At 45.7% G+C, this 24614-nt stretch overlaps 1 protein-coding gene across 3 annotated transcripts in view; it reads left to right on the forward strand.

Moving 5' to 3' along the window:
- The window catches only part of agbl5 (AGBL carboxypeptidase 5), a 36584-nt gene that overhangs the window by 10727 nt on the left and 1243 nt on the right, over nt 1-24614 (forward strand). For 2 of the 3 annotated variants that reach the window (XM_063222864.1, XM_063222866.1), the window contains exons 6-16: nt 1358-1536; nt 2607-2971; nt 3455-3828; nt 4463-4632; nt 5117-5252; nt 5670-5860; nt 6114-6340; nt 21320-21468; nt 22653-22705; nt 23416-23624; nt 24138-24268. In XM_063222864.1, the coding sequence (XP_063078934.1) occupies nt 1358-1536; nt 2607-2971; nt 3455-3828; nt 4463-4632; nt 5117-5252; nt 5670-5860; nt 6114-6340; nt 21320-21468; nt 22653-22705; nt 23416-23624; nt 24138-24268 (2184 nt within the window). Of the gene's footprint in view, nt 1-1357; nt 1537-2606; nt 2972-3454; nt 3829-4462; nt 4633-5116; nt 5253-5669; nt 5861-6113; nt 6341-8988; nt 9750-21319; nt 21469-22652; nt 22706-23415; nt 23625-24137; nt 24269-24614 lie in introns of those variants that run through there. The other variant, XM_063222867.1, reaches the window with a different exon arrangement.

Below are 24614 nucleotides of genomic sequence, written 5' to 3' on the forward strand. Positions count from 1 at the left end.
GCGTGCGCCGCCGCCGCCGCCGCGTAAGGTCTTTCGTGTTAACGCGATAACTTTTAAACCGATGTTTGGATTTGTCCCAGATTTTTTGGGTGAATGCTCTAGGGCAGGTTCATGCACTGATTCGAGTTTGGAGGTCAACACTTTCAAGATGGCTGAATTCAAGATGGCCGAATTTTTGTTTGGTCCATAACTTCTGACCGGGTAGATGGATTTGTCCCAGATTTGGTGTGTGAATGCTCTAGGGTAGGTTCATGAACTGCTTCGAGTTAGGAGGTCAACACTTTCAAGATGGCTGAATTCAAGATGGCCGAATTTTTGTTTGGTCCATAACTTCTGACCGGGTGGATGGATTTGTCCCAGATTTGGTGTGTGAATGCTCTAGGGTAGGTTCATGAACTGATTCGAGTTTGGAGGTCAACACTTTCAAGATGGCTGAATTCAAGATGGCCGAATTATTGTTTGGCCCATAACTACTGACCGGGTGGATGGATTTGTCCCAGATTTTGTGTGTGAATGCTCTAGGGTAGGTTCATGAACTGAGTCGAGTATGGAAGACAAAACTTTCAAAATGGCGGAATCTTCATTTGGCCCATAACTTCTGACTGGGTGGATTGATTTGCCCGGTAACACCTTATTTTAATGGTTCACCATTTCAGTACATCTACCATATTAGGTACAGTGTAATAACCAATGTAACAATATTTAATACCATGTAATACTAGTGTAATACCAGTGTAACAATATGCAATATCAGGTACAGTGTAATAACGAGTGTAACAATATTTAATACCATGTAATACTAGTGTAATACCAGTGTAACAATATGCAATATCAGGTACAGTGTAATAACGAGTGTAACAGTATGCAATACCATTTAATATAGTGTAATACCAGTGTAACAATATGCAATACCATGTAATACCACTTACGCACAAACACATGATGTAAGTAAAACAATTACATTGTATTAAATATTGTTACACTGGTTATTACACTGTACCTAATGTGGTATATCCACTGAACCATTAAAAGAGTATTACCATTTGCCCCATTTTTTGCTTCATTTTCACAATAGTTGTTTGGTTTTAAGCCTATGCACGTCATGTCACGTCTGTATGTATCATATACGTTTACGAAATGGTGGACGGGAGTGGTAGGAATGATGGGGGACTGGAAGCGTCGCGTTTCGGGGATATACCTTAAGCAGTCGAAGGCGACTGCACAGGCAGTCTAGTTTAGTTGAGGTGGGTAGGGGGCACCGTGGGCACAGTACGTTTTTTTTGTACGCTTTTTGTCATAGAATATGTGACACATAGCTAAACACTGATTGCTGTGTCTGTGATTTTATTTTTATTAGGTGTTTTTTCTGAGCAGTCGAGTGCATCCTGGCGAGACGCCGTCCAGTTTTGTCTTCAACGGCTTCCTGAAGTTCATCCTGAACCGCGAGGACCCGCGGGCCCAGATGCTGCGCAGGATGTTTGTCTTCAAACTCATTCCCATGCTCAACCCTGACGGTGTCGTCAGGGGTCACTACAGGTTAGTCTGGGAGGTCAAAGGTCATTGAGGTGTTCACAGGTTATCCTTGGTTTTCTTTGGAAGGAATCAGACAAAGTAGAAGAAGAGGACGCTCTCTTGCTTGCTTGTTCCCTTCACTAAACTCTTCTAGCAAGAGAATGCTGCCTTTTCGACTCTATCTGATGACTTTTATTGGATACACACACCCAAAGACAACAACAACTATCCCTGAGTTTGAGTCTGCCTACGTTTGGCATTTCTTTTCAAGTGAGAACTTTTGAGAAAGTAACAATGAACATGTCCAATCTTTTTTTGGGGGTCTCCTCATATCGTCACATTTTCAGATTACATAATTGACACAGCCACGTAGAACAGACCAGATCAGGACACAAATGTTGGGTTGGTGGATATACAGTAGGATATGGATTTGTGTCGGTGTGTGAGTGAGTGTCTACAGTGTGCCTGTTTCTGTTTCTGCACACGTGTAACACATCACACGTGTAATGTGAGTCTTGACACTCTATCTGCACTGGTAATCATGTAAGTGCCCCGCACTCTCCTTTGGTGTGTCTCCAGTGAAAGGAGTATGAAAAAGGGACATGGATCACACTTTAAACTTCATCTTTTAGCTACTTTTCTTTGTGGTGTTTTTAGCAGCAGAAAAAAAGAAACGTATCCACACCCAATCCAAGTTTCAAGTTTATTTATTTAACAAAGCGACAGCATATATTACCAGCATTTAAGCAAAATGCTAAATATACAAAATTATAGCCATGAGGCTAATTTCCATCTTTTGTCCCTTGACAGGTTTGATTTTCCTTAAAAATAGACAAAATTAAAACAAAACGAAAAATACACAGTTATTGCACACCGTTGTAAAATTGAAAATCAAAGATATTGCACACATTTTAAAATAAATAATACAAAATACAATTACAAAATACAATACCCAAATAAGTTATCCACAGGACGAGTTTTTAGTGCAGAGTTTTGCACCCACTAAAAACCCTACAGTGTGCGTCCGGCCAAAAAGCACGCCGCACACATACAGCCGCTGACCTGATCCCTCTTCCCTTCTCTTCCCCCGGCAGGACCGACTCGCGTGGCGTCAACCTGAACCGGCAGTACTTGAACCCCAGCCCGGAGCTGCACCCCTCCATCTATGGGGCCAAGTCCCTGCTGCTCTACTACCACCAGAACAACCAGGGCCCCCACCCCACATGCTGGAAGCCCCCCATCAGCTCGCCCGCGCAGCACGGCGGCCCCCTCAGTGCCAAGATCTCCAACCTGGCCAACACCACCGCCACCGCCGCCCCCCACCACCATCATCACCACGCCCACAGCCCCAACAGCTCCTCGTCCTCCAACCCAGGGACCAATCAGCAGCCCAGCTCCGAGCTGGAGCAGCTCAACCGGAGGAACCAGGCCGAGCGCAGCGGGGACGTCCTGGGGATCGGTAAGGCAATTCATCCAGTTATACATGTTTTAAAGTGACCGTGAAGAGATGACAGGAAGTGAGTGCGAGAAAGATGGGAGTAGGGCCGGAAAATGACCCAGTTTGCACTCCAATGGGCGTGTCTGTACTGTATACAGTATATTTGCACAGATTTTGATTGATTAGCATATTCCTGTTAATCGATCTCCATACGACCTCCATAGATCAAGTTGAAAGAATTTTTGAACACAATTTCTGACACGAAATTGTAAATGTTCAACTTTTTCCTTTTAAAGGGAAAAAGGAAAGGTCTGGAGTGAAGTAGGACAATTGCATCAGTTTAAAACACTTTGTGTTGAGTTTTTAAAATGATAAAGAGTTTTTATGTTGAAAGAAGTGCTGCATGTTATGCACAAAATATTGCGATTTAAATAAACAATACTAAACAAAAACAATACTAAATAATCATGGTGATTATAACGATCTTTATCCGTGATGGAGCAGCCCTAGGGGACGGCTTGGGTATCGGGAGCTCCGGCGCTCCCCGAGGCCTGCCCATTCGGCAGCTGCAGGAGGGGGGCGGCAGCGAGGTGGGGGGCGGCAGCTGGGAGAAGGAGGCGGTGGTGGAGCGCGAGGAAGGCCCCTGCGATGAGAATGAGTCGGTGGTGGCCAGCTCTGCAGCGTCGTCGGTGGCCTCCACACCAGGCTCCGCTGTCCCGACCCCCACCACCACCACCACCACCGCAGCCGCCACCACAGCAGTAGAGAAAGTCCCGCCGCAGGACAGCGGGGTGGCCTATTATGTGGACCTGCACGGCCACGCCTCTAAGCGGGGGTGCTTCATGTACGGGAACAGCCTGGCGGACGAAAATGATCAGGTGCGTTTGTGTGTGTCTGTGTCTGTGTCTGTGTCTGTGTCTGTGTCTGTGTGTTTGTTTCGGTATGCTGTATGTTGGAGGGGCCTACAGGTAGTTGGAGTGGCCTACAGCTACTTGTCTCAATACAAATATAGTCTGCAATCTGTCGTGTGACTCCTCAATGTGAGCTGCCATTGTTACTGAAACAGCAAATGCTTCAGCCAGTTCCTTGCTACAGAGATTCTCAGTAGTCTAGACCTCTGTGTCGCATAGTTAAGCACAGCTCCGCCCGGGGGGCTCCGCGAGATACACATATAGAGGTCTGGTGGGAACCAGGCTTGGGCAAACAATCTTCGTCAGCAATTTGATGGGAAAACGGTCTTTGCCAACTCTCATGAAGATGGTTTGATCTTCAAAATGTTAGTCCCTTTGCTGTGTACCTGATTAAAGAAGAACAGAATTGCATCTGTGTTGCTCTGGCTTTGTTCTCTGCAGATTCAAGAACTTTTGTCTTCCTCCCATTGATGCCTCAGAGGAGAACGCAGAAGCACATGGAATGACTCTTTTGTTATCTAATTTTATTATTCGCTACTTTGATGCTCAATAGTGCCCCATTTCTCTCTCCCTCTCTCTCCTTTTTGCATCTCTTCCGTAGGTGGAAAATCTGCTCTATCCAAAGCTCATTGCAGTCAACTCTGCTCACTTTGACTTCTTGGGGTGTAACTTCTCGGAGAAGAACATGTATGCGAGGGACAAGCGTGACGGACAGTCCAAAGAGGGCAGTGGGAGAGTGGCCATCCACAAAGCTATCGGACTTGTGCATTGGTACGACAGAGAAGAATGGTTGCTACTTGCCATTAGCGTGTTTACATGGGCACTTTTCATTTAAACCGCTTTAATATGAGCGGCTTAAACTAATTGTTTACATGGGCAGATTCCTTGTTTAATCGGTTCTAAGCCACCTAAGAGCGGCATATATTTAAGGCAATATTTATTTAATTGGTTTACACATTTAATCGGATTAACCCCTTTGCGCAGGGCCCTATATGTAACAGCCCTACTGTCACCAAAATTGTAATGTCCAACTCTTTCTCTGTTACTGAAGGCTCTCGGTAATGTCATATCAATGTTGTTATGATGCAGTTGAGTCTTTTCAGCAAATAGTGAACGGGCCCATCTCCACAGAGAGGCTATAAGTGCCTGTGTAAAACGTGGCTATTTTCTTACCTTTGTAACATGTACTACTATACCTCTATAGAAGTGTTTAGGTCATCTGATCACACGTGTTTTGTTTCCCCTCTGCGCGTAGTTACACTCTGGAGTGTAACTACAACACAGGCCGCTCCGTTAACACCGTCCCACCGGCCTGCCATGACAACGGACGCGCCACCCCACCACCACCTCCCACCTTCCCACCAAAATACACTCCAGACATTTTTGAGCAGGTAAAGGCATGCTTCAGAGAAACATCATAGTATGCCAGTGAGGAATATGAAATGTTTGTGTGTGTGAATCATGAGGATGCTTAGGGATGTCATGATAATTGATGAATTAAATTAAATTGATTAATGCATTCATCAATTTAAAAAAATGCAATTAATTGCCAATTCGACTGTCGAGAGAGAGCCAGGTGAAATTGGCGTGTGAAGAGGGGTGTGAATAGTGGGCACGTTTAAATCACCTTTGGATCAAAGAATATAAATATAATTAATTAATTTAAATTTTGCATTTTACCTCAACTGGTAATTAAAATTTTTTGATTTGCTTATCAATTCATCGTAAGTCTATCGATAAGGTCAGTCAACTAGCAATTAATGAATTCATCGATAATTTGCATGATCCCTAAATGTGTGTTTTGTCAGGTGGGGCGTGCGATTGCCGTGGCCGCCCTGGACATGGCAGAGTGCAACCCCTGGCCGCGGCTCATCCTGTCCGAGCACAGCTGCCTGCCCAACCTGCGCGCCTCGCTGCTCAAACACGTGCGCAACAGCAAAGGCGTCAACATGGCCTCCCGCAGGAACGGCTTCAAAAATGGCAGCCCGCCCAAAAGCAGGTGAGCTGATAGAGTAATGTACGTGGAGGCTTTTGAAAGCATGGCAAGGTTTTGTTGAGGCACATTGTTGCTAGATCCATTTTTTGTGTGACTTTCACGGAAGAAGAGCCAAGGAAACAAAAGTATGGTACGAGTACGATGCATGATACTCTGGTACGATGCATTAATTATTTATGTTGAAATTGTATATTGCCCATATTAAAAATAAACTAAGTGGCTGGATTTTTTGTTGTTGCTGTTGTTGCTTCCGCAGTGGTCTCAGCACGTCTGCCTCTGAGAACGCCCTGAATCGCGTGCGCAACTGCAGCACGGGCGTGAGCGCACCGCACGGAGGCCACCAGCAGGGGCCGCTGCAGCTGAAGAGCTCCCCCAGCTTCACCTTCGGCTTCAGCCCTGCTGCTGCCGCCCCTTCCTCCTCCTCCTCCACCTCTGGCACAACACACAGGCCACACGGCCACAGATCCCTGGGACCAGTCAGAGGTAAGAACAGCAACACATGGGGGACGATGCACCACTCGCGTCTCATGCCTAGTCTGGGGTGACGGCAGAGCTGGCCTTGTGATGATGTGTTCATTTATTGTGCTTCTCTGTTAATTTTCATAAAATCACGGCATTGATGTTTGGAATTTGGTAAGAAAAAAAAACAAATAATCCATTCCCCGATTTGAATGGCTAGGATCTCAGAAATGACTGTGTTGATGGGTACAGATAAGTCAAGGGTAGCGTGACCAATACAACTGCATGTTGAAATTGGCCGGAATTCTCCTTTAATCTTGTTCCAATTCCCCTGATGTGAATAGTACATCAAAAAAAGACAAGAAAAAGAGGAGAAGAGGTCTTAAAGTGCAAAACACTGCCTGTTGAGCATTTTTGTTGAGCATTTTTTGACAAAACCGTGGCAATCTTGCAACCTTCCATGTTGAGGTTGTGGTAGTCAAACGATGGTGGGAAACATTAATGAGAGCTCCGTTGGCTATCTGCGCCCTAGATGATACCTCCAGTATTGTGCAAAGTGCTCCAGTCGCCCTGAAGATAGTATGTCCACTCGGTCGCACACAGTTGCATGGGTAATTCAAGGCACCCAGCAAGCATGTCCCCGGTCTTACTTGTGTGTGCCTTTTCACCACCGTCTGAAGAATGCCATGGGGACAAGGATTTAATGGTACATGGTGTACCAAAAAGGGGGTCATGAGGACAGTACTTATGCTAGGCACACAGGCAGGAGTTTAGCAAGGCAACGCAAAATTCGCCTTTCATCTCTGTGGGTGAAGGAAAGCAAAGGAAGACATCAAATGATTGAAGGAGCAAATTTTGCCACGGTGGCCAAGCAAATCAACTAAATAAATGTTTCATTGTATTTGATTCGCCACTAGTAACTGTTACCGACCTGCCTTGTTTTGCAATGCTCATTTTGCCTCCATGTGTCCCTGGCGTTAAAGTATGGTGTATTGTGCATTTGGGACACGGTGAGATTTAAGATTCTTAGCGACCAGAATTTAAGGGGCAGTCATGGATAAGCGGTCATGGTTTCAGCCCAAAGGTTGCCGGTTCAACTCCCGTCCTTGGTGGGTAATTAACCAGTAACTAACCAGTGCTCTCCCCCATCCTCCTCTATGACTGAAGTACCCTTGCACGGGTGAGGCATGAATGCAATTTTATTGTGTGCTGTAAGCACTGTGTGCTGTTGAATGCTGTGTCACAAGGACAATGGGAGTTTCCCGGGTGGGCTTTCACTTCACAGAACAGTTGATCACAAGCATGCATGCTATATTGTGAGGGTCAGTGTCTTTTTAGCCTCAACTTAACACACTCTTTCAAAAAAAATGTTTTGGGCTTTTCAAGCCTTCATTTTTACTTTTATACGACAGGACAGTGAAGGTGGTGACAAGAAGCCAGTTGGGAGAGAGAGACGGGGAAGGGTTGACAAAGGGCCCGGGTCGTAATCGAACCCGAGTCGGCCGCGTAGTAGACGAGTGCCCTAACGTTAGCGCCCTAACACGCTCTTCAATTGAACTGATGAGCCCTTTCCACTTCAAGTCAGTGTGCTTTGTCAAGGAGACAGACACATGGAGACGGCTTCTTTTTCTTATTATTTGCATCGGTGTGAAGTGAACCTTTGATGCTCCTAAGTTGTGCTAAAACTTCAGGTGGCCACGTAGCTGCTTTGTCTCTGCGTTTGCCCTTCTGTGTCTTCTAGCCCTCTGTACTTCACTCTACTGTGGTAACAGTGACCAAGAAAGCGCCATAATTAGAGTCACACCACAGCTATTGCTTCTGCTACTGCACAAAGGCGCTACAAAGTAACTCTGGTAAATATGTCGCTAAGCTAGTGAAAGTCAATGGATCTGTGTAGCATTGTAGCATGCTACACGGATCCATTGACTTTCACTAGCTTAGCGACATATTCCCTCTTTTAACTTGTCTTAAAGCAAGACAACGGATTACATGAAAAATAAGACACTTTACCACCTTTATAAACCCTGGCCAACGATTTCAACTGTATTAAGCTCCAAAATAGTGGCATACCCCTTTAACAATTCTGAAGCAGCCTGGGCCTGGCCATGCTAACTGACGCTGCACAGTTTCGCTTCTCATTTAGTCTGGCCACTTGCACGATTTAGAAACATTTCAAATTCCATCGAGATGGGGAATCAAACGATTTTGAGCATTACCAAGAGCTCGATGGGGTGTGTTTAAGGCAATGATGCACCAGTTCAGTTAGCAGCTGAGCGGAATAAACGGTGGTCTTATCGATTGTTACTTCAGCCAGTAGCATAGTCACTTCATGAATGCGACCTAGACATGCCCCTTGCAATTCCCTCACGGAGCTTTGTGTATAGACTCCGAGCTTCTGTCTTCTGCTAAAGAGACAACTTTGTGTACAGATTCCCATAATGATAGAAACCCATAGATGATGTGGTCAAATTGCACCTGCATAAGAAATGAATGTGTGAGACAGTGAGCGTGTCCGTGTGTAAGTGTGCACGCGTTCGTTTCTGTGTGTGTGTGTGTGTGTGTGTGTATGCGTGCGCTCATGTGTGTGCACAAGTTCGTTCGCGAGTTTATGCGTGTGTGATGTGTGACTGAGATGTGTGTTTCTCTATGTGTGTTGTGTGTCCCCCCTGTAGAGTCCAAAGCGCAGGAGAAGAGGCGCTCCCACCACCACCGCCCCTTGTTGCGCTCTGCTAACACCGCCACCTCCTCCTCCGGCCAGGCCTCCTCCGCCCTCCTCTGCCGCCCCCCTCCCTCTAACTCCTCGTCGTTGTCCTCCTCGCCCTCCTCCTCCTCGTCCTCCTCCTCCTCCTCCACCACCTGCGGCCCCCCGCACCCCCCCGGCACCTGCTCCATCAGTATGGCAGGTCTGTACACCCTCCAGCCCCCCAGCCTGGCACAGCTGCTGCCTTCCCTGCAGGTCATGCCCCGTGCGGGGCTCCTCACCAAATTGAGTCCCCTGATCAACCAGGGCCTGCCCCCGCTTACTTTCCTCAGCAGCGGTGAAGCCACGAGCAGCGGTCAGCATCAGTCGTCAGGGCAGGGTCAGGCCACGCAACCACAACCTACCCAGGATTGAGAGAAAGCAATGATAACAACACACTGTGTGTGTGTGTGTGTGTGCGTGTGTGTGTGTGTGTGTGTGTGTGTGTGTGTGTGTGTGTGTGTGTGTGTGTGTGTGTGTAGGTATGTGTGTGTGCGTGCATATGTGTGCGCGTGCATGCATGTGTGCGTGCGTGTTTGGATATGTGAACTGCACAAGCGTGGTGCTAAACCCATAACGAGTGTCTCAAATTTCAGATTGTAATACATAATTATTATTATTTTGAATCACATGGAATGCACCTGCGCAAAACAAGCAAATGATTTAATTAACAAACTGCTCTCTAGCACCTTATCATGTTTCTCTGTTATTTTTACTTTTTGTGATGTCTTTCCCAGTAGCAGCTATTTAAGACGATAATTTGAAAATTATAACTCATAATTTATGACAAATTTCTTTAAAGGCGTGTTCAGGCTGACCGAAAACCGTGCCGTGGCTCGCACCTAATGTGGCACCGACTGCTATGTTCATGTCGAAAATCAGAGCGTTCAGGAACCAGACAGACTTGTGATGCGCACCAAATTCTTTTTTTTTTCTATCGGCGAACTGTGACGGTAATATTGGCCTCAGTAGGTTCAAAGTACACCCAATATGAACGCACGTCTTTTCAGTGTTTAGCACTTTGGTTTCTGAACATAACTGGTGCTTGAACCGGCACTGGTACAGTTCTGGCCAGCCTGAGTACAGCCAGAGGCAAGAAGTTGATGTATTTTTGGGAATCAAAAAAGAAAAATTTGCAATGTACTATGACCTGTCGGGTTGAGAATTTTTCGTTTCGGAAGCAAACCTTGGAGGTCCATTCTGTACCGTACAAATGCGTCTTTGAAAGCATTGACATGTAATCATGATAGTACACGATTATGATAACTTTCTGTTGCACTGTAGAACTATTATGCAACGTTATAATTTAAACCCAACACGGCTTTTTATTAACACATGCGAAACGGAACCATGACCTACCTGTGACCAACGTTTTTTTTTTTTAATTATATATAATCGTTAAGTTACTGAAAGTTTTATGTCACTTTAATACGACGTGATTTTTATTGTGTGAATTTCTTCACGACGACATGCCAAATGTCTTTATTTTTGCTGTGTTGCACTCGTAATAATGTAAAAAGATTTTTTTTTATTTTGAGAGTATGCAGTGGTAATCATGGGAAGACAGTTGATATGTGTGTGTGTGTGTGTGTGTGTGTGTGTGTGTGTGTGTGTGTGTGTGTGTGTGTGTGTGTGTGTGTGTGTGTGTGTGTGTGTGTGTGTGTGTGTGTGTGTGTGTGTGTGTGTGTGGACATTTACAGCCTTTCATGTATTCTATTCCAGGCCTACGCCACCCACCCCCCACCCATCACTGCTAAGATTTGTATCTTCCCTTTCCGAATTTCAGTCTATAAAAATCCTGTTTGCTGGAGACCTGCACTAACACATGGACGCTTGATCATGAGCAGTACACACACAAACTGTTCTTTAAAAAAAATAATGGATGATTACATTTCAACGTTTCTATCACCTATACATATTTTTTAAGCAAACACTAACCAAATTCAGCGATCACATTGGTGTGTATCTAACCTGTCTACATGACAGTCCATGCGTTGTGTGTATACGTATGTATTTGTGATCCAACTGTAAACCATGTGTTCACATCCTCTGTCACTGCCTTTTTGGTAACCGCTGATGGCTTCTAGAGTAGGACCACAATATACTGTAGTCAGGTTGTGGGCCTCGGCTAGTTGCTGTAGAGTCGCAGAAGCCTCGAAACTGCGATGCTGCCAAGTGTCTCGCCCTGCCTCTTCTCACAAACCATCTCCAGTGCAAGCAGCAGGTGAAAGATCTGACGTTAGATGCAGCAAGGTGTAGAGTCCAGCTCCCTCCTGAAAGTTGACTGCAGCGAGCTGTGCCATTTGAAATAGGCTTGGTCTATGAATTGGCTTAAATAAATGTGCATGTAGAAGGTTCCTTTGGTTGAGGAACTTAGTCTGTGGATCTGGGTTTAAGAACAGAGGTGCTTTTTGAACTTGTTCTGATGATCTTGTAGTAATTTTGTGGAGCTTCTAGGCAATGTTCTACAGAGCAGTGATGATACATAATGAACACTCTACTGAATATGACGTCAAGACATGTTAAGATGCTAGGTCACAGACTAGACATCACACTAACCCTTTCAATCCACACGGGGGCACTGCTTGACCGTTTGGAATGTGGCTCCCATAAAAGGGGTCACGGGGTGAGTCAAAGGTCAGCGAACTAGACCTTTCCGGGTCGGCAGGTAGGCTAACAGAAGTTAGCCTGAGAGCGTTGGCAACGCAGAAGATCTTTCGCCGGAAAACTCAGGTCTGGGATTAAGCCCAGGTACAATGGACTTTACGGGATTTCCAGGAGTGCACCGTGTTTCCCCCCCTTACCTTTGAACGTGGAGGAAAGCCCGTAGGTCGACGGGAAACCGCTTGCGCTGGCGGCATCTGCGATCGATGCACCGATGCCCGATTCCCCAGGTAAGTGGTGCCCCCCGACACGCATCCAACAGGTTAGATAACGTACATACTGCCGAACACGTTAATGCATACATAAATGTTAGGAGTTAGAGGGCGGAGTATCTAACATCCTAATAGTGTGGGGGCTCATGCCGGGATTTGAATGTTTGTTTTGGGGTCGTTGGTTTTGTGTAGCATGCGTTGTTCGGTCAATGAGTTACTGTTTGTAGCATTTGGTAGCTAGCCAGCTGGTGTTTGGGTTAGCGGTCAGGGGAAACGGTGTGAACTTTTGGATAGTACGTGCGGTTACGTCCTGGTTATTGTTGTTGTTTGGTTACTAGAGCGTGGGTGCGTTGAGTACCAGAGGAAAAGCATTTGAAAATGTCCGTGTTTGACGCGGAGGCCTTTATGGAGGAAGATGTGTCGCGACCAAGACTGGTTAAGTTAACGAGGCCGAAATTGCTGAAGCTGGCGGAATTTTACGAAATTGAAGTTGAGCCTGATATTCGGAAGGGCGATCTTGTTAATAAACTGCTGGTGGAGTTTGGAGTGGACGACCAGGAAGTGAAAGCAGCAAGGGAGAAACTGTTGCGTGAAGAACAATATGCAAGAGAAAAACAACTACGCGAAGAAGAAGATGCCCGGTTGGAACGCGAGGCACAGCGAAGGGCCAGAGAGTTTGAGCTAGCCCAGAGGGAGAGAGAGGAGAAACAAAAATTAGTGCTAATGGAGATTGAACATTCCAAAATAAAGCAGCAGGAAAGTCAGCGTCAGCGCGCACACGAGGTCAGGTTCGATCTTGAGAAATGTTTCAAACTAATGCCGCGGTTCTGTCCTGAGCAAGTGGATGCATTTTTTGATACTTTTGAACGCATTGCGGCAGAGCGACAGTGGCCCGAAGACGAGTGGGTAACATTGGTGCGTAGAGAACTACGGGTAAGGCCCAAGAAGCATATGCAGCGTTAAATGCTACTGTGAACGATTATGCCTCCGTGAAAAAAGCTATATTGCGAGCATATGAACTTGTCGCCTGAAGCTTACAGGCAGCAATTTAGGTCTGAAAAATTACAATCTGGGCATACGTAATGGGGACCTGGCCAGGCAACAAGAATTGCTGTTGGATAAATGGCTCAGAGCAAGTGAAGTATACACCTATCAGGAGATTAGGCAGCTTATGCTTTTGGAGCAATTTAAAGCGAGTGTACCACGCCATATTGAAGTACATCTCAATGAGCAGATGGTAACAACGCCTCTAAGGCTGCAGAGGTAGCAGATAACTAATGTGTTAATCCATAGGGAGGCGGGACAGGATAGAAGTTCATGGGGGCAGCTTCGTGGCGGCCTGGTGCTTCGGCAGCTCGGCCAAGGATTGACCCACCAGGCTCTGCTAGGACACAGGTGAGCCCTCGGTTGGTAGGGCGTCGTTTGCCACTGACGAAATCAGGTGTCATTACTGTAAGCAATTGGGCCACATTAAGTCACGCTGCCCACTCCTGTATAGGAAAGAGGAAGGTACTGGTAAACCAGTGACTCTCGTCCTGCCAGGCTCATGCAGAAACAGGAGGAGACAAGCAATGAGGTGTCAACAGTAACCGATCCTCTGTTCAAAGCGTTTGTGTCTGAAGGCTCAGTGGCGCTAGCGGATGGGGAGCCTGAGTCAAGGGTGACTATACTAAGAGACACTGGGGCGGCTCAGTCTTTACTGCTTGCGGGGTCCTGGAATTACCTGAGAGCTCATCATTGGAAGGCAGCTGTCCTCGTTGAGGAGTGGGCGGGGAATATGGTGCCGTCCCACTTCATAGGTGTTTCTGAAGTCCCCATTGGTGACTGGTGTTGTTACAATTGGGATAATGACCTCTCTTCCAATTAAAGGAGTTACACTGTTGTTGGGAAATGACCTAGCGGGTAGTCAGGTCAGGGTGGCGCGGTGGTATGTGTCTCGCCTTGTGTTAGCCCTGAAACTGAGGCATTGGAGAGGGAGTTTTCCGTCTGTGTTTCCGGCATGTGTGGTGACGCGGGCCAGGGCAAAGGCAGCAGCACGCACCGAAGGTGGTCGAGACAAAATCTGGCGGCGTGCTAGGGATTCAAGAAGATGGACCTGGTCCTTGTGAGTTGAGTGCGACAGCTCTTATCACTGCCCAGAAGGAGGACCTGGCGCTGTCTCAGTTAAGGGAGGGAGCTGCAGATGTTGAAGAAATTAAGATGATGGCGGAAGGATTCTACATACAAGACGATGTCCTGATGCGTAAGTGGCGCCCCCCAGGCAGGCCAGCCTCAGAGGACTGGACGGTAGTCGAGCAGGTAGTGCTGCCCCTTAGGTACCGTAAGGAGGTGATGCGTCTGGCTCATGAAGCTGCTATGGCTGGACATTAAGGTGTGGGGAAAACGGAGGAGAAAATTATGAGACATTTCCATTGGCCTTGCATGCATAGGGATGTAGTTGAGTTTGTGCGTTCTTGTCATGCGTGCCAGGTGTCGGGGAAACCAAACCAGAAGATACCTGTTGCACCCCTTAGCCCTTTACCTGTTGTGGTCGAACCTTTTTCTCGTGTTGTTATCGACTGTGTGGGGCCCTTACCAAAGACTAAAAAGGGAAATGAATACTTGCTTACGATCATGGATGCAACCACTCGCTTTCCCGAAGCAGTGCCCTTGCGGAATATTAAAACAAGACCGGTGGTGGAGGCACTGCTCCAGTTTTTTTCGCGTTTTGGACTACCGAGAGAGGTGCAGTCGGACCGGGGCACAAACTTCACGTCAGGGGTGTTCCAGCAGGCTATGGTGGAGTTGGGAATAGAGCAGGTCTTGTCTTCTGCTTATCATCCCCAATCCCAAGGGGCTATTGAGAGATATCATCAAACCTTGAAAGCAATGATACGGGCTTACTGTGTACAATTCCCGGGTGACTGGGACTGTGCTATTCCGTTTCTCCTTTTTGCCATCCGGGATTCTGTAAATGTCTCTACAGGGTTTACTCCTTTTGAGCTGCTTTTACGGGCATGAGGGTGCGGGGGCCGCTAAAGATGGTTAAAGAGCAGTTTCTTGGGGCAGGAGGGGAGGATGATTTGTTGCAGTACGTATCTTGTTTTAAGGAGCGTTTGACAGCTGCATGTGAGGTAGCCCGGGAGAATTTGGAAGTGGCCCAGGCCCGTATGAAAGAGCAATATGACAGAAAGGCAGTATGTCAGTCATTTAAAGTGGGGGAAAAGGTGTTAGTGCTGAAACCGATGAGAGGAGGGGGTCTGGGTGCAGCGTTTGTGGGGCCTTACACTGTGGCGAAGAAAGTAGGGGATCGAAACTATGTCCTAAATACTCCTGATGGTCGCAGGAAGACGAGGCTTTGCCATATCAATCTGTTGAAACCCTACCATGGCCGGGACGGGGCAAGTGTGGCTGTGTGTGTGTCTTCGGACCTAGGGGGGGGGGAAGAAGACGACATGATTGAGGTGGAGCCGGTGTCTGCACACTTGGGTAATGTGGCAGCCTTAAGTAAGCTGGAAGAGAACCTGGGGCATTTGTCTTCTGACCAGCGAGATGAGGTCTGCACTCTTTTCCGCCAGTTTAGTGACGTCTTTAGGGATCGCCCGGGCGCACTGCTCTGGTCGAGCATGAGGTTCAGGTGGGTGGAGCGGTGCCTATCAAACAGCATCCATATAGGCTCTCTCCATATAAGCTGTCACTGGTTAAGGAGGAGCTGACATACATGCAGGAGATTGGGGCGGTGGAGCCAGGGCAGAGTGAGTGGAGTTCACCGGTGGTGCTGGTTCCTAAACCGGATCAATCATGGCGGTTGTGTATTGATTATCGCAAGGTAAATCAGGTAACCCAGACTGATGCTTTTCCCATACCTCGGCTAGAGGATTGCATTGACCGCATAGGCCAGGCTCGGTACGTGTCAAAGATTGACCTACTGAAGGGTTACTGGCAGGTACCACTTTCTGTGTCGGCCAAGCAAGTTTCTGCGTTCACCACCCCAGACGGTCTGTATGTGTGTAATGTTCTGCCATTTGGAATGAAGAATGCACCCGCTACCTTTCAAAGGTTGATGGGGAGGGTTATAGCGGGGCTAACCAATGTGGTTGTGTACATTGATGATGCTGTGGCCTACAGTGACAGCTGGCCCGAGCATGTGGGACTTTTGCAGCAGGTATTGGAGCGGCTACAACAGGCGGGGTTGGTGGCGAATCTCGAGAAGTGTGAGATTGGGAAGGCTCAGGTCACCTATTTGGGGCATGTAGTGGGGCAAGGGCAGGTGCTGCCGAGAAGGGCAAAGATTCAGGCGATTGTGGATCTACCCACTCCTAACACACGACGGCAAGTGATGCAGGTGTTGGGGATGTGTGGGTTTTACCGACGTTTTGTTCCAAATTTCTCCACTGTGGCAGAACATTGACGAGTCTTTTGAAGAAAGGGGTGATGTTTGTGTGGACAAGTGGGGTGTGAGAAGGCATTTAATCAGATTAAGGCTATTCTGTCATGTGAACCTGTGCTGGCGGCCCCGAATTTCAGTGTTCCCTTCAAGTTTAGCAGTGGACGCCTGTGACGTGGGAATAGGGCGTGCTGTTGCAAGCTGATTCAGCGGGGCTGGACAAGCCTGTCGCATACTATTCCAAGAAATTGAACCGGCATCAGAGAGCTTACTCTACCATTGAGAAGGAGGCATTGGCTCTGGTGTCGGCGGTACAACATTTTGAGGTTTACTTGTCGGGGTCGCCTGCAGATGTGGTGGTTTATACTGACCACAACCCGCTTACGTTTCTGGCCAAGTTCAAGACTGCAAATCAGAGGGTGTTTAGGTGGGGCTTGGTACTCCAGCCGTTTAGCCTGGTCATCAAGCATGTGGCTGGTAGGGCAAATGTGGTGGCCGATTCCTTGTCTAGGCTGCTTCCGAAGGGAGATACTTGAGGTGTTGATGGGTCTCAGGACCTAGGTGCATAGTAGTCTTTTGATTGGGGGGAAAAAGGGGAAAAATAAATAAAAAATTACAAAAGTTAGGAAGAAAAAAAAAAAAAAGGGGGTAGATTTATTTTTTTTGTTTTTTTTCTCTTGTAAGGGGGGAAGGATGTTAAGATGCTAGGTCACAGACTAGACATCACACTAACCCTTTCAATCCACACGGGGGCACTGCTTGACCGTTTGGAATGTGGCTCCCATAAAAGGGGTCACGGGGTGAGTCAAAGGTCAGCGAACTAGACCTTTCCGGGTCGGCAGGTAGGCTAACAGAAGTTAGCCTGAGAGCGTTGGCAACGCAGAAGATCTTTCGCCGGAAAACTCAGGTCTGGGATTAAGCCCAGGTACAATGGACTTTACGGGATTTCCAGGAGTGCACCGTGTTTCCCCCCCTTACCTTTGAACGTGGAGGAAAGCCCGTAGGTCGACGGGAAACCGCTTGCGCTGGCGGCATCTGCGATCGATGCACCGATGCCCGATTCCCCAGGTAAGTGGTGCCCCCCGACACGCATCCAACAGGTTAGATAACGTACATACTGCCGAACACGTTAATGCATACATAAATGTTAGGAGTTAGAGGGCGGAGTATCTAACATCCTAATAACATGTACTAAAGACGCTGCTTTTGAAGTTGAGTCTGCAGAAACGGTTTGGGCTCTGGCTCAGTGTTGTGTAGGTGGTCTGTGATGTTTGCCAATACAGGTGTTCTGACATTCAGTACGGTTATAGTAGTCTTGTGGTCGTATAGCCCACCTTATTGTGGTCGCCATTTTATACACCAATGATGTGTTAGGGGAGAGCTAGTTATATTTAGCGTGTTTGTTGTAATATAAACAAAGGATGTATGTCCATGCTGTGCCTACTTGTCGTTTGTCTAGTGTTTATTTTCACATGTATTTTATATAAAGACATTCTAGATTATTTGATGCCTTTTGAAAAAACACACTCTTCAGAAGGTCTCTAGTAGTGTTGGGATTTGGAAGATGAAATGCATTTCATGAAGTAAAACTTGCACAACTCCTTATTCGCCGTTCTCAAGTGCGACTTACCACATTTGTGCTTGTCAATGTCGTTCACATCTTTATTATTGTTATACACATGCATATGGCTATATATATATATACATATATATATATACAACATAGAAACTTTGATAATGTAACGTGGAGTAACATTTCAGATGTCTGATCTTTTCTCTAATAAATATTCCTCTAATGGTTGAACTGAAGTGGTTTGTGACTTTCACTCTTTTTTCTGCATTTTTTAAAAACCCTCCTCCAATCTCCTTCCTGTGTGTGGTGAGTTTCTCTGATATCATTTTCCTGTGTGTCACCTGTAGTGTTAATTGGCTCGTTTGACTTGGACTGGCTGCTCTAAAATGACGTGAAAGGAGGGTGGACAGGATTCGCTTTTTTGACAAATCAGTAAGCTGCAGGCATAAAGTGTTGCCAGTTGCTTACTGATTTGATGCCTATCGATCCACAATTTTCACAAATTTCATCTGAACTCATGTCTTGTAGTCATGCTGCCAAACAGTCTATAGACAGCCAAGTCAAACAAGCACATAGTTTGTTTGCAAAGAAAGGCATGGCGCTATGCAGAAGTGATAGGGAAAAAAACAACAATTTTACGTCTACGTGGACATCTTACAATGTTCCTTAGTCTGTCATGGATGATATTGCATGGCAATGCCTGACTATGCAAGAATTCCCCTTTTTTCCCTGAAGTCTGCTCCTGATTCCTCCTCACATACTCTTCAAAGGCCTGAGATGAAATCACATCAAGGCTTTGATTATGCTATTGAACCATTGCATGTTTTATTATTTCGTAAATCTTTTTGTTATTCATTTCTGCATCAGCAATACATCTAATGAGCCATCCAAGGACCCCCCCCCAAAAAAAAGGATATTAGCTGAAAGACTAGGACTAGGTAGCTGAAAGCCTCTTTTCCACTGCCGTTTGACCTACAGCTCGACATAGCGCGACTCGGCCGCCACTATTTGCTTAATAAAAAAGTGCCGGCCGAGTCGCTGTGTGTTGAGCTGTAGGCCTACCATAAAAGCAACAGTGGAAAAGAGGCATATGAAAGATTAGAGGGCTCCGCTTGGAACGGAGGGGACTTCACAGTCTAAGGTCTTGTCATGTCCTGCATCGCTCATGTCACTAGTAGTATCTGTCAACCTACCTACCAGCCCCCTGCCCTTACTGCTTACCCTAACTGTTCAAGTTCAAGTTCAAGTAGCTTTTATTTGTCCCAGTTGGGCAATTGTTTTGCAGCAGTAGTAGCACACAGACACATACACACACACACACACACACACACTGCTTACCCTAACTGTATCCTGATGTTGAAGAGAAGGATCACATTAAGAGTAGCAGGGTGTAGAATGCACATGGACAAAGCTGCCAGTTAGGTTAAGCTTAAAGCTTGCAGTGACAGTGACGTAATAGGACAAGACATTAGATTTGGAGGTTGTGCCCATCCAAGCGAAATGCTGTGTTGTTCGGGGAGTCCCACAAAAATGGTACCTGTATTGGTGTTACAAGGGTACAGGATTGATATGTTGTAGGATCATTCTGTGAAAAAACGCTTCCATGTGCAAAAAGTTGAGAAAAATAGTCTTGTACTGTAATGATACTTCTTTTGGTAGAAAAAAAACACACAACATTGGATTATATTTCATCTTAGACAATGTGCAAAGTGCTGCAACATCATCTCTCAGAATTCCGTGATCAGGCTGGCAAACGTGAGCCTCCCGTTTCTCATATCACTTCAATCTATTGGGATAGGGATTGTTGTGGCTCTCATTGAACAGTTAAGTGTTCCAGCCATGAAATATGCAAGAGAGATCATTTGGCTGGCTTATTCTGGCTTGCTAAAATGGTCAACTCTATGTTGAAGTTCTTAGAAGCAGGCCATAATACATAATCTTTTAGGGTCGTCTGACTCCTGTAAAACCTACTTTGTCCCCATTTTTGGTCTTTTAGCTAAAGCATTTTTAAACTTTTTCCCCCCTAGCTTCAGTAGACAGATCTGGTTACCTACATGTTATTTTAAATCCATGGTCAACTCTTTAAAATACATGTTATTTTAAATTTAAATCCATGGTCAACTCTTTCTCTGACCTACTGTATATTTGTATTGTAGATAATAGAGTTGAAACTGTTCAGCTGTAATCATTTGTTTGCTGTAACTGTGGTAGAAACCCAAATACTATCTCAATGATAACTCAAATAAGTTAATGTGTTACTGCACCATGATGAGGTGAGTGGTAATGTAAGACTGAGAACTTCAAACTCCTTCATACTTCTGTTCATGTACATTCATGTTCATTTTTTATATATATATTTTTTTTTTTTGGGGGGGGGGGCACCCCAGTGGTTCTGATGAAGCATAAATTATTAGTTAAAGAGAGTACCTGCTGGGACTTGTAATAATTACAATTGTCAAGTTTAGGCTGGTAGCTTCTAGCCAGTGTGGGGCCAGGCATACAGTAGATTGAGTTAAAGATAATGTACTGTACCTCTAGTCGAGCACACTGTTAACACGTGTAGGCTATGAATATTTTTTGTTAACACATACGCTTAAGCCTTTTGTTTAAAGTTTTAGCTTTATATTTTTATATTTCTATACATTGTTTTAAAACCAAACTTTTAAGTGGAGATTTCTACAGTGCACCTGTCACAATGATGATTTGTTTTATCCACATGCCCTGTAGGCCCTTACCACATGCTGTTAGTCACTGAAAATACGTAACTACCATAGTACTACACACCACTATGACAGTGCGCAGGGCACTTTGGTAAATACATTACGACTTATTTTATTGCCATTCAGGTAACAGCTAATTTATAACCAGGGGCCATGTCTTAAGGGGGGCCAAGGATCAAATGATCAAACTATCTAGAAAATGGTTAAAGAAATAGCCATTTTAAAAAAAATCTGCATATGTGTCATCAAGGCCTAAGCCAATAGAAATGAAGAATGAATGAGAGCGTGTTTGAAAATTCTCTGTCAAGTTCCCCTTCTGCATATGTATAGGTATGGTTAGCATAATATATACCATATGTTTAGCCCTGGTTTATGTTTTGTATGGCACCGTACAGGCCCATGTCAACTTATTTTATATCACAGAAAAGTCAATTTATTGAACTCTTCTTCTGCCCATGCCCATGTACTGTAGATATGGTTAGCAGCAAATACCGTTAACCACAATACACCACCGTTAAACCCCTGTGATTCACATTCCTCAGATCAGGCAGGCTGACATCATTGATGTAGCAGTACAGTGTAGCATCAAAAAGTCCTTGAAACCTTTTCTCCCCATACAGCATCTGTGTAGTCCTGTGTAGTCTATTGTCAGCTTGTGATAACAAATTCATCCAGCCCCGTCCGGCATCTCATCCCAATTTTTGTTTGTGACATCATTCATCACCCAGGCAACAGCTGTCCTGACTTCGGCTCGACGTCACAAGGCAAAGACCTTCCGCCGCGCGCTGGCACCACCCCGAGGTGCGGCCGAGGGGTCAAGACGGGCGCGGGCCACCACGACACACCACAACAGAGGCGGAGCCCACTCAAAAAACAGGTTCATAATGTTGATGAAGATTCTCATTTATCCAGGCCATCATAGTCACAGGAGTTTACTTGTAGGCAAATGGACTTCTTTTTGCAGACGTTTCGTTCCATCTGCTATGCACCATGCTCCTTTGAGGTTGCAACCAAGAAGGTACAATAAAATAAAATTCACACCTTGAATTCAGTATTGTGTGGCCACCTCAAGGACTCTCAAGCTAATTTACAGCAGCACATGAGACCTTGTCATGTGGAAAGGGGTTCGCCTACAGTAACTTCTCCACTCTCTACAGTTGAATATCACACAAAAATAACTGATTCCCATCAGAATCACAATCTCACAGACAAGCAGACGAAACGTCCTCAAGCTACAAAAATACCAATTGCCTGCAACGACCAGGTTAATAATTATCTGTTTAATCAATTAATGGCTATTGCACCTGAGCCATTTTTTGGGAAACGGTACTCTCAGCCTATAAAAAACCTAAATATCTAAACTTCTGAAGCACATAATAAAAATAAATACATTGCATTGAAAAGCTAAGACCCTCATCTTGCATTAGAACTTATTCATTCAGTTCTAACATACCAACATGAGCCTGAATGCTGCGTCATGCAGCCTCAGGTGCTAGGGTCAATGTTGTAATACACAGCATCCAGCGTCCGGCATCATTGTTAAAGTGGCTTTCCACCATTTCTGGAAATTTGCTCATTTTGTTACCTTTCTTCTGTTCTCTCAGCCATTCTTTCTTTCATGTTGCATAGCGTCACTCATATAATATATTATATGGTTTTATATTATTATTATTATTATTATTATTATTATTATTATTATTATTATTATTCATTCCCCAGATTTGGGTGAATCACAGCACAGGAAGTCCTGCATGGCATTTACCATATTTCCCCATAAAGCCGGGTCTACTATTCACAAAAACTCAGCTTGGACCAAGCTACAAAGATCAGGCTACAAGTTTGACACAAAAAGTAACAAAAACACAGCCATTATACTTCTGTGAAAAACAAAATTGTACTGTAGCCCTTGGCCTTTCCAGACTACTAATAAAAGGCAGGCTACTATAAATTGAGGAAGTGCTGTATATGTAAGAATGCTTATTGCCACTATGCCTCACCCCTCTGTCTGTGGGTCAGTGGACCATGTTGTGTGCCTTATCTTGATGTTTTCTCTGTCTCTAGACCTCTTTGACCACCGAACCCATCAACCTTCTGTCCTCCATTGAATTCACCAAGTAATAATATTTTTGCAGACTTTTCATACTAAATGTACTGTATATACTGTATGTGCACAATTATAAAATATACACGTTATGCTTTGGTTTACGTTTTGTATGGTGTTGCACAGGCACATGTATATAGATGATTATATTATATTAGAATGTTATTGACAGTGATGGGTAACCCATTAGTTACAATCCAATGCCACATATTCCAAGGGACCTGGTTTTACCTGTCCCAATTCAACCAGCTGATTACCTGGTTATTTGATCAGCTGGAATATGTGCCATTGGATTGTAAACTAATGAATCCAGGGTGCCCGTCACTGGTCACAGACAAGTCAGTTAATTGAGCTAATTAAAACGGTAAACATGTGAAAAATATTTGGATTTCGATGATTCCAGATTACCGCTGCTTTACTGCATGCGCAACATGACTGCATGCAATACGGTAGGCTAAATGAGTTGCACTGTGCCCAGGGACCATGCACAGGCTAGATACAATATGGCTGCAGCCTAGGGGCCCCTACAGGCCAGCGGGCCCCTGATTGCTCAAAAGTGAAGAATTGATAGATTGATAGAATTGAAAGATACAATATTGATCCTTAATTCCTAGCACATAATTATGGGGATCCACAGCAACCTGTAGCCTAGGGGCCCCAGCCCATCTTCATCCTGCCCTGACTGTGCCTGTGCATTTCTGGGCCCTCCGGTCATGACCTTAGGTGCGAGCTGAAGCAGAGACCGAGCCGGATACCTGTGCGGCAGGCCGGATCCAATGACACGCTGGCCTTACCGACACGCTCATCTTCTTCACCCAAGAAAAACAAGCACTCAGCCACCAACGCCACTGTCAACAGCAGCACCAGCAGCGCCACCCTGAAGGTGTGGAAACTGATCAGGCCTGGTATCAAGAAGCACCTGTCCTTTACAGGTAAGACAACACCACCACCACAACACTCGTGTGTCTTTTACAGTAGCCTGAACGCCAACTGAAGAGACAGGACCTAGTTTTCAGACAGTAAAAACAAGAGCTGTCAGAGATGGCAAACTGGCCCCCTAACCAACGCTTGATGCACTTGATGTTGTGCGTGTGGCGCCCCCTGCACAAAACCTACACAGACACGCACGTGCGCACGCTCACACGCGCGCACACACACACACGGCAGGTGGCCAAACACACAGACTGACAGACACAGACAGACAAGGTCATTGCAATACCTAGCCCAACCCCCTCTGGTTGGACTGAAATGAATCTAGCAGTATTTTATATGCAGGCTCTACAATGACCGGGTTCATAAAATGGGTCAAATGAAAAGCGTTTCTATAGTCAGGATCGTCATCACCTTAGTCTATGTTCCTTTCACATTAGACTTCTTTGAATTGGTACCGATGCGAGATGTCATCAAACTGACTGTATGTACTGTATGTTGTATGCTGGGGACAGGTGTGACTGTGAAGGAGGGTCCGGCCCTGCGCCTGGCATCTAGAGTCCTCATCAGGACCCCTGCTGCACACAACTATCTGTACTCGGACAACACAGGAGCAGATACAACGGTGGAGGTGGCCAGCATCCAGGTAACTAATGCACCCGGGTAGAATTACTGTCCCACATTCAATGTCCATTCAGCATGATAGCTTACATGTAGCCCTAATTCCCAGTTCACAGTGATGCCAGACAAGTTATCAGTTGCCTGTTATGGTAGCCCTCAAAGAAGAAATCCTGCTCAGAATACTATTGACTTGGCGATACTCGATGACCAAGCCTTTTTATTTTTTTGCTCAGCTCTTTCAGAGATTCTGGTTGAGGGCATGAGATTCTAATGATGACATGGTTTGCATCTTTTTGGCCTCGATCTCAGAATCGTCTGAGAGAGAAAAAAGCTGCATTGACGGGCACTACCAACAATGTCAAGGGCCGTGT

Source organism: Engraulis encrasicolus, chromosome 18 (genome assembly GCF_034702125.1).
Source record: "Engraulis encrasicolus isolate BLACKSEA-1 chromosome 18, IST_EnEncr_1.0, whole genome shotgun sequence".
Lineage (NCBI taxonomy): Eukaryota > Metazoa > Chordata > Actinopteri > Clupeiformes > Engraulidae > Engraulis > Engraulis encrasicolus.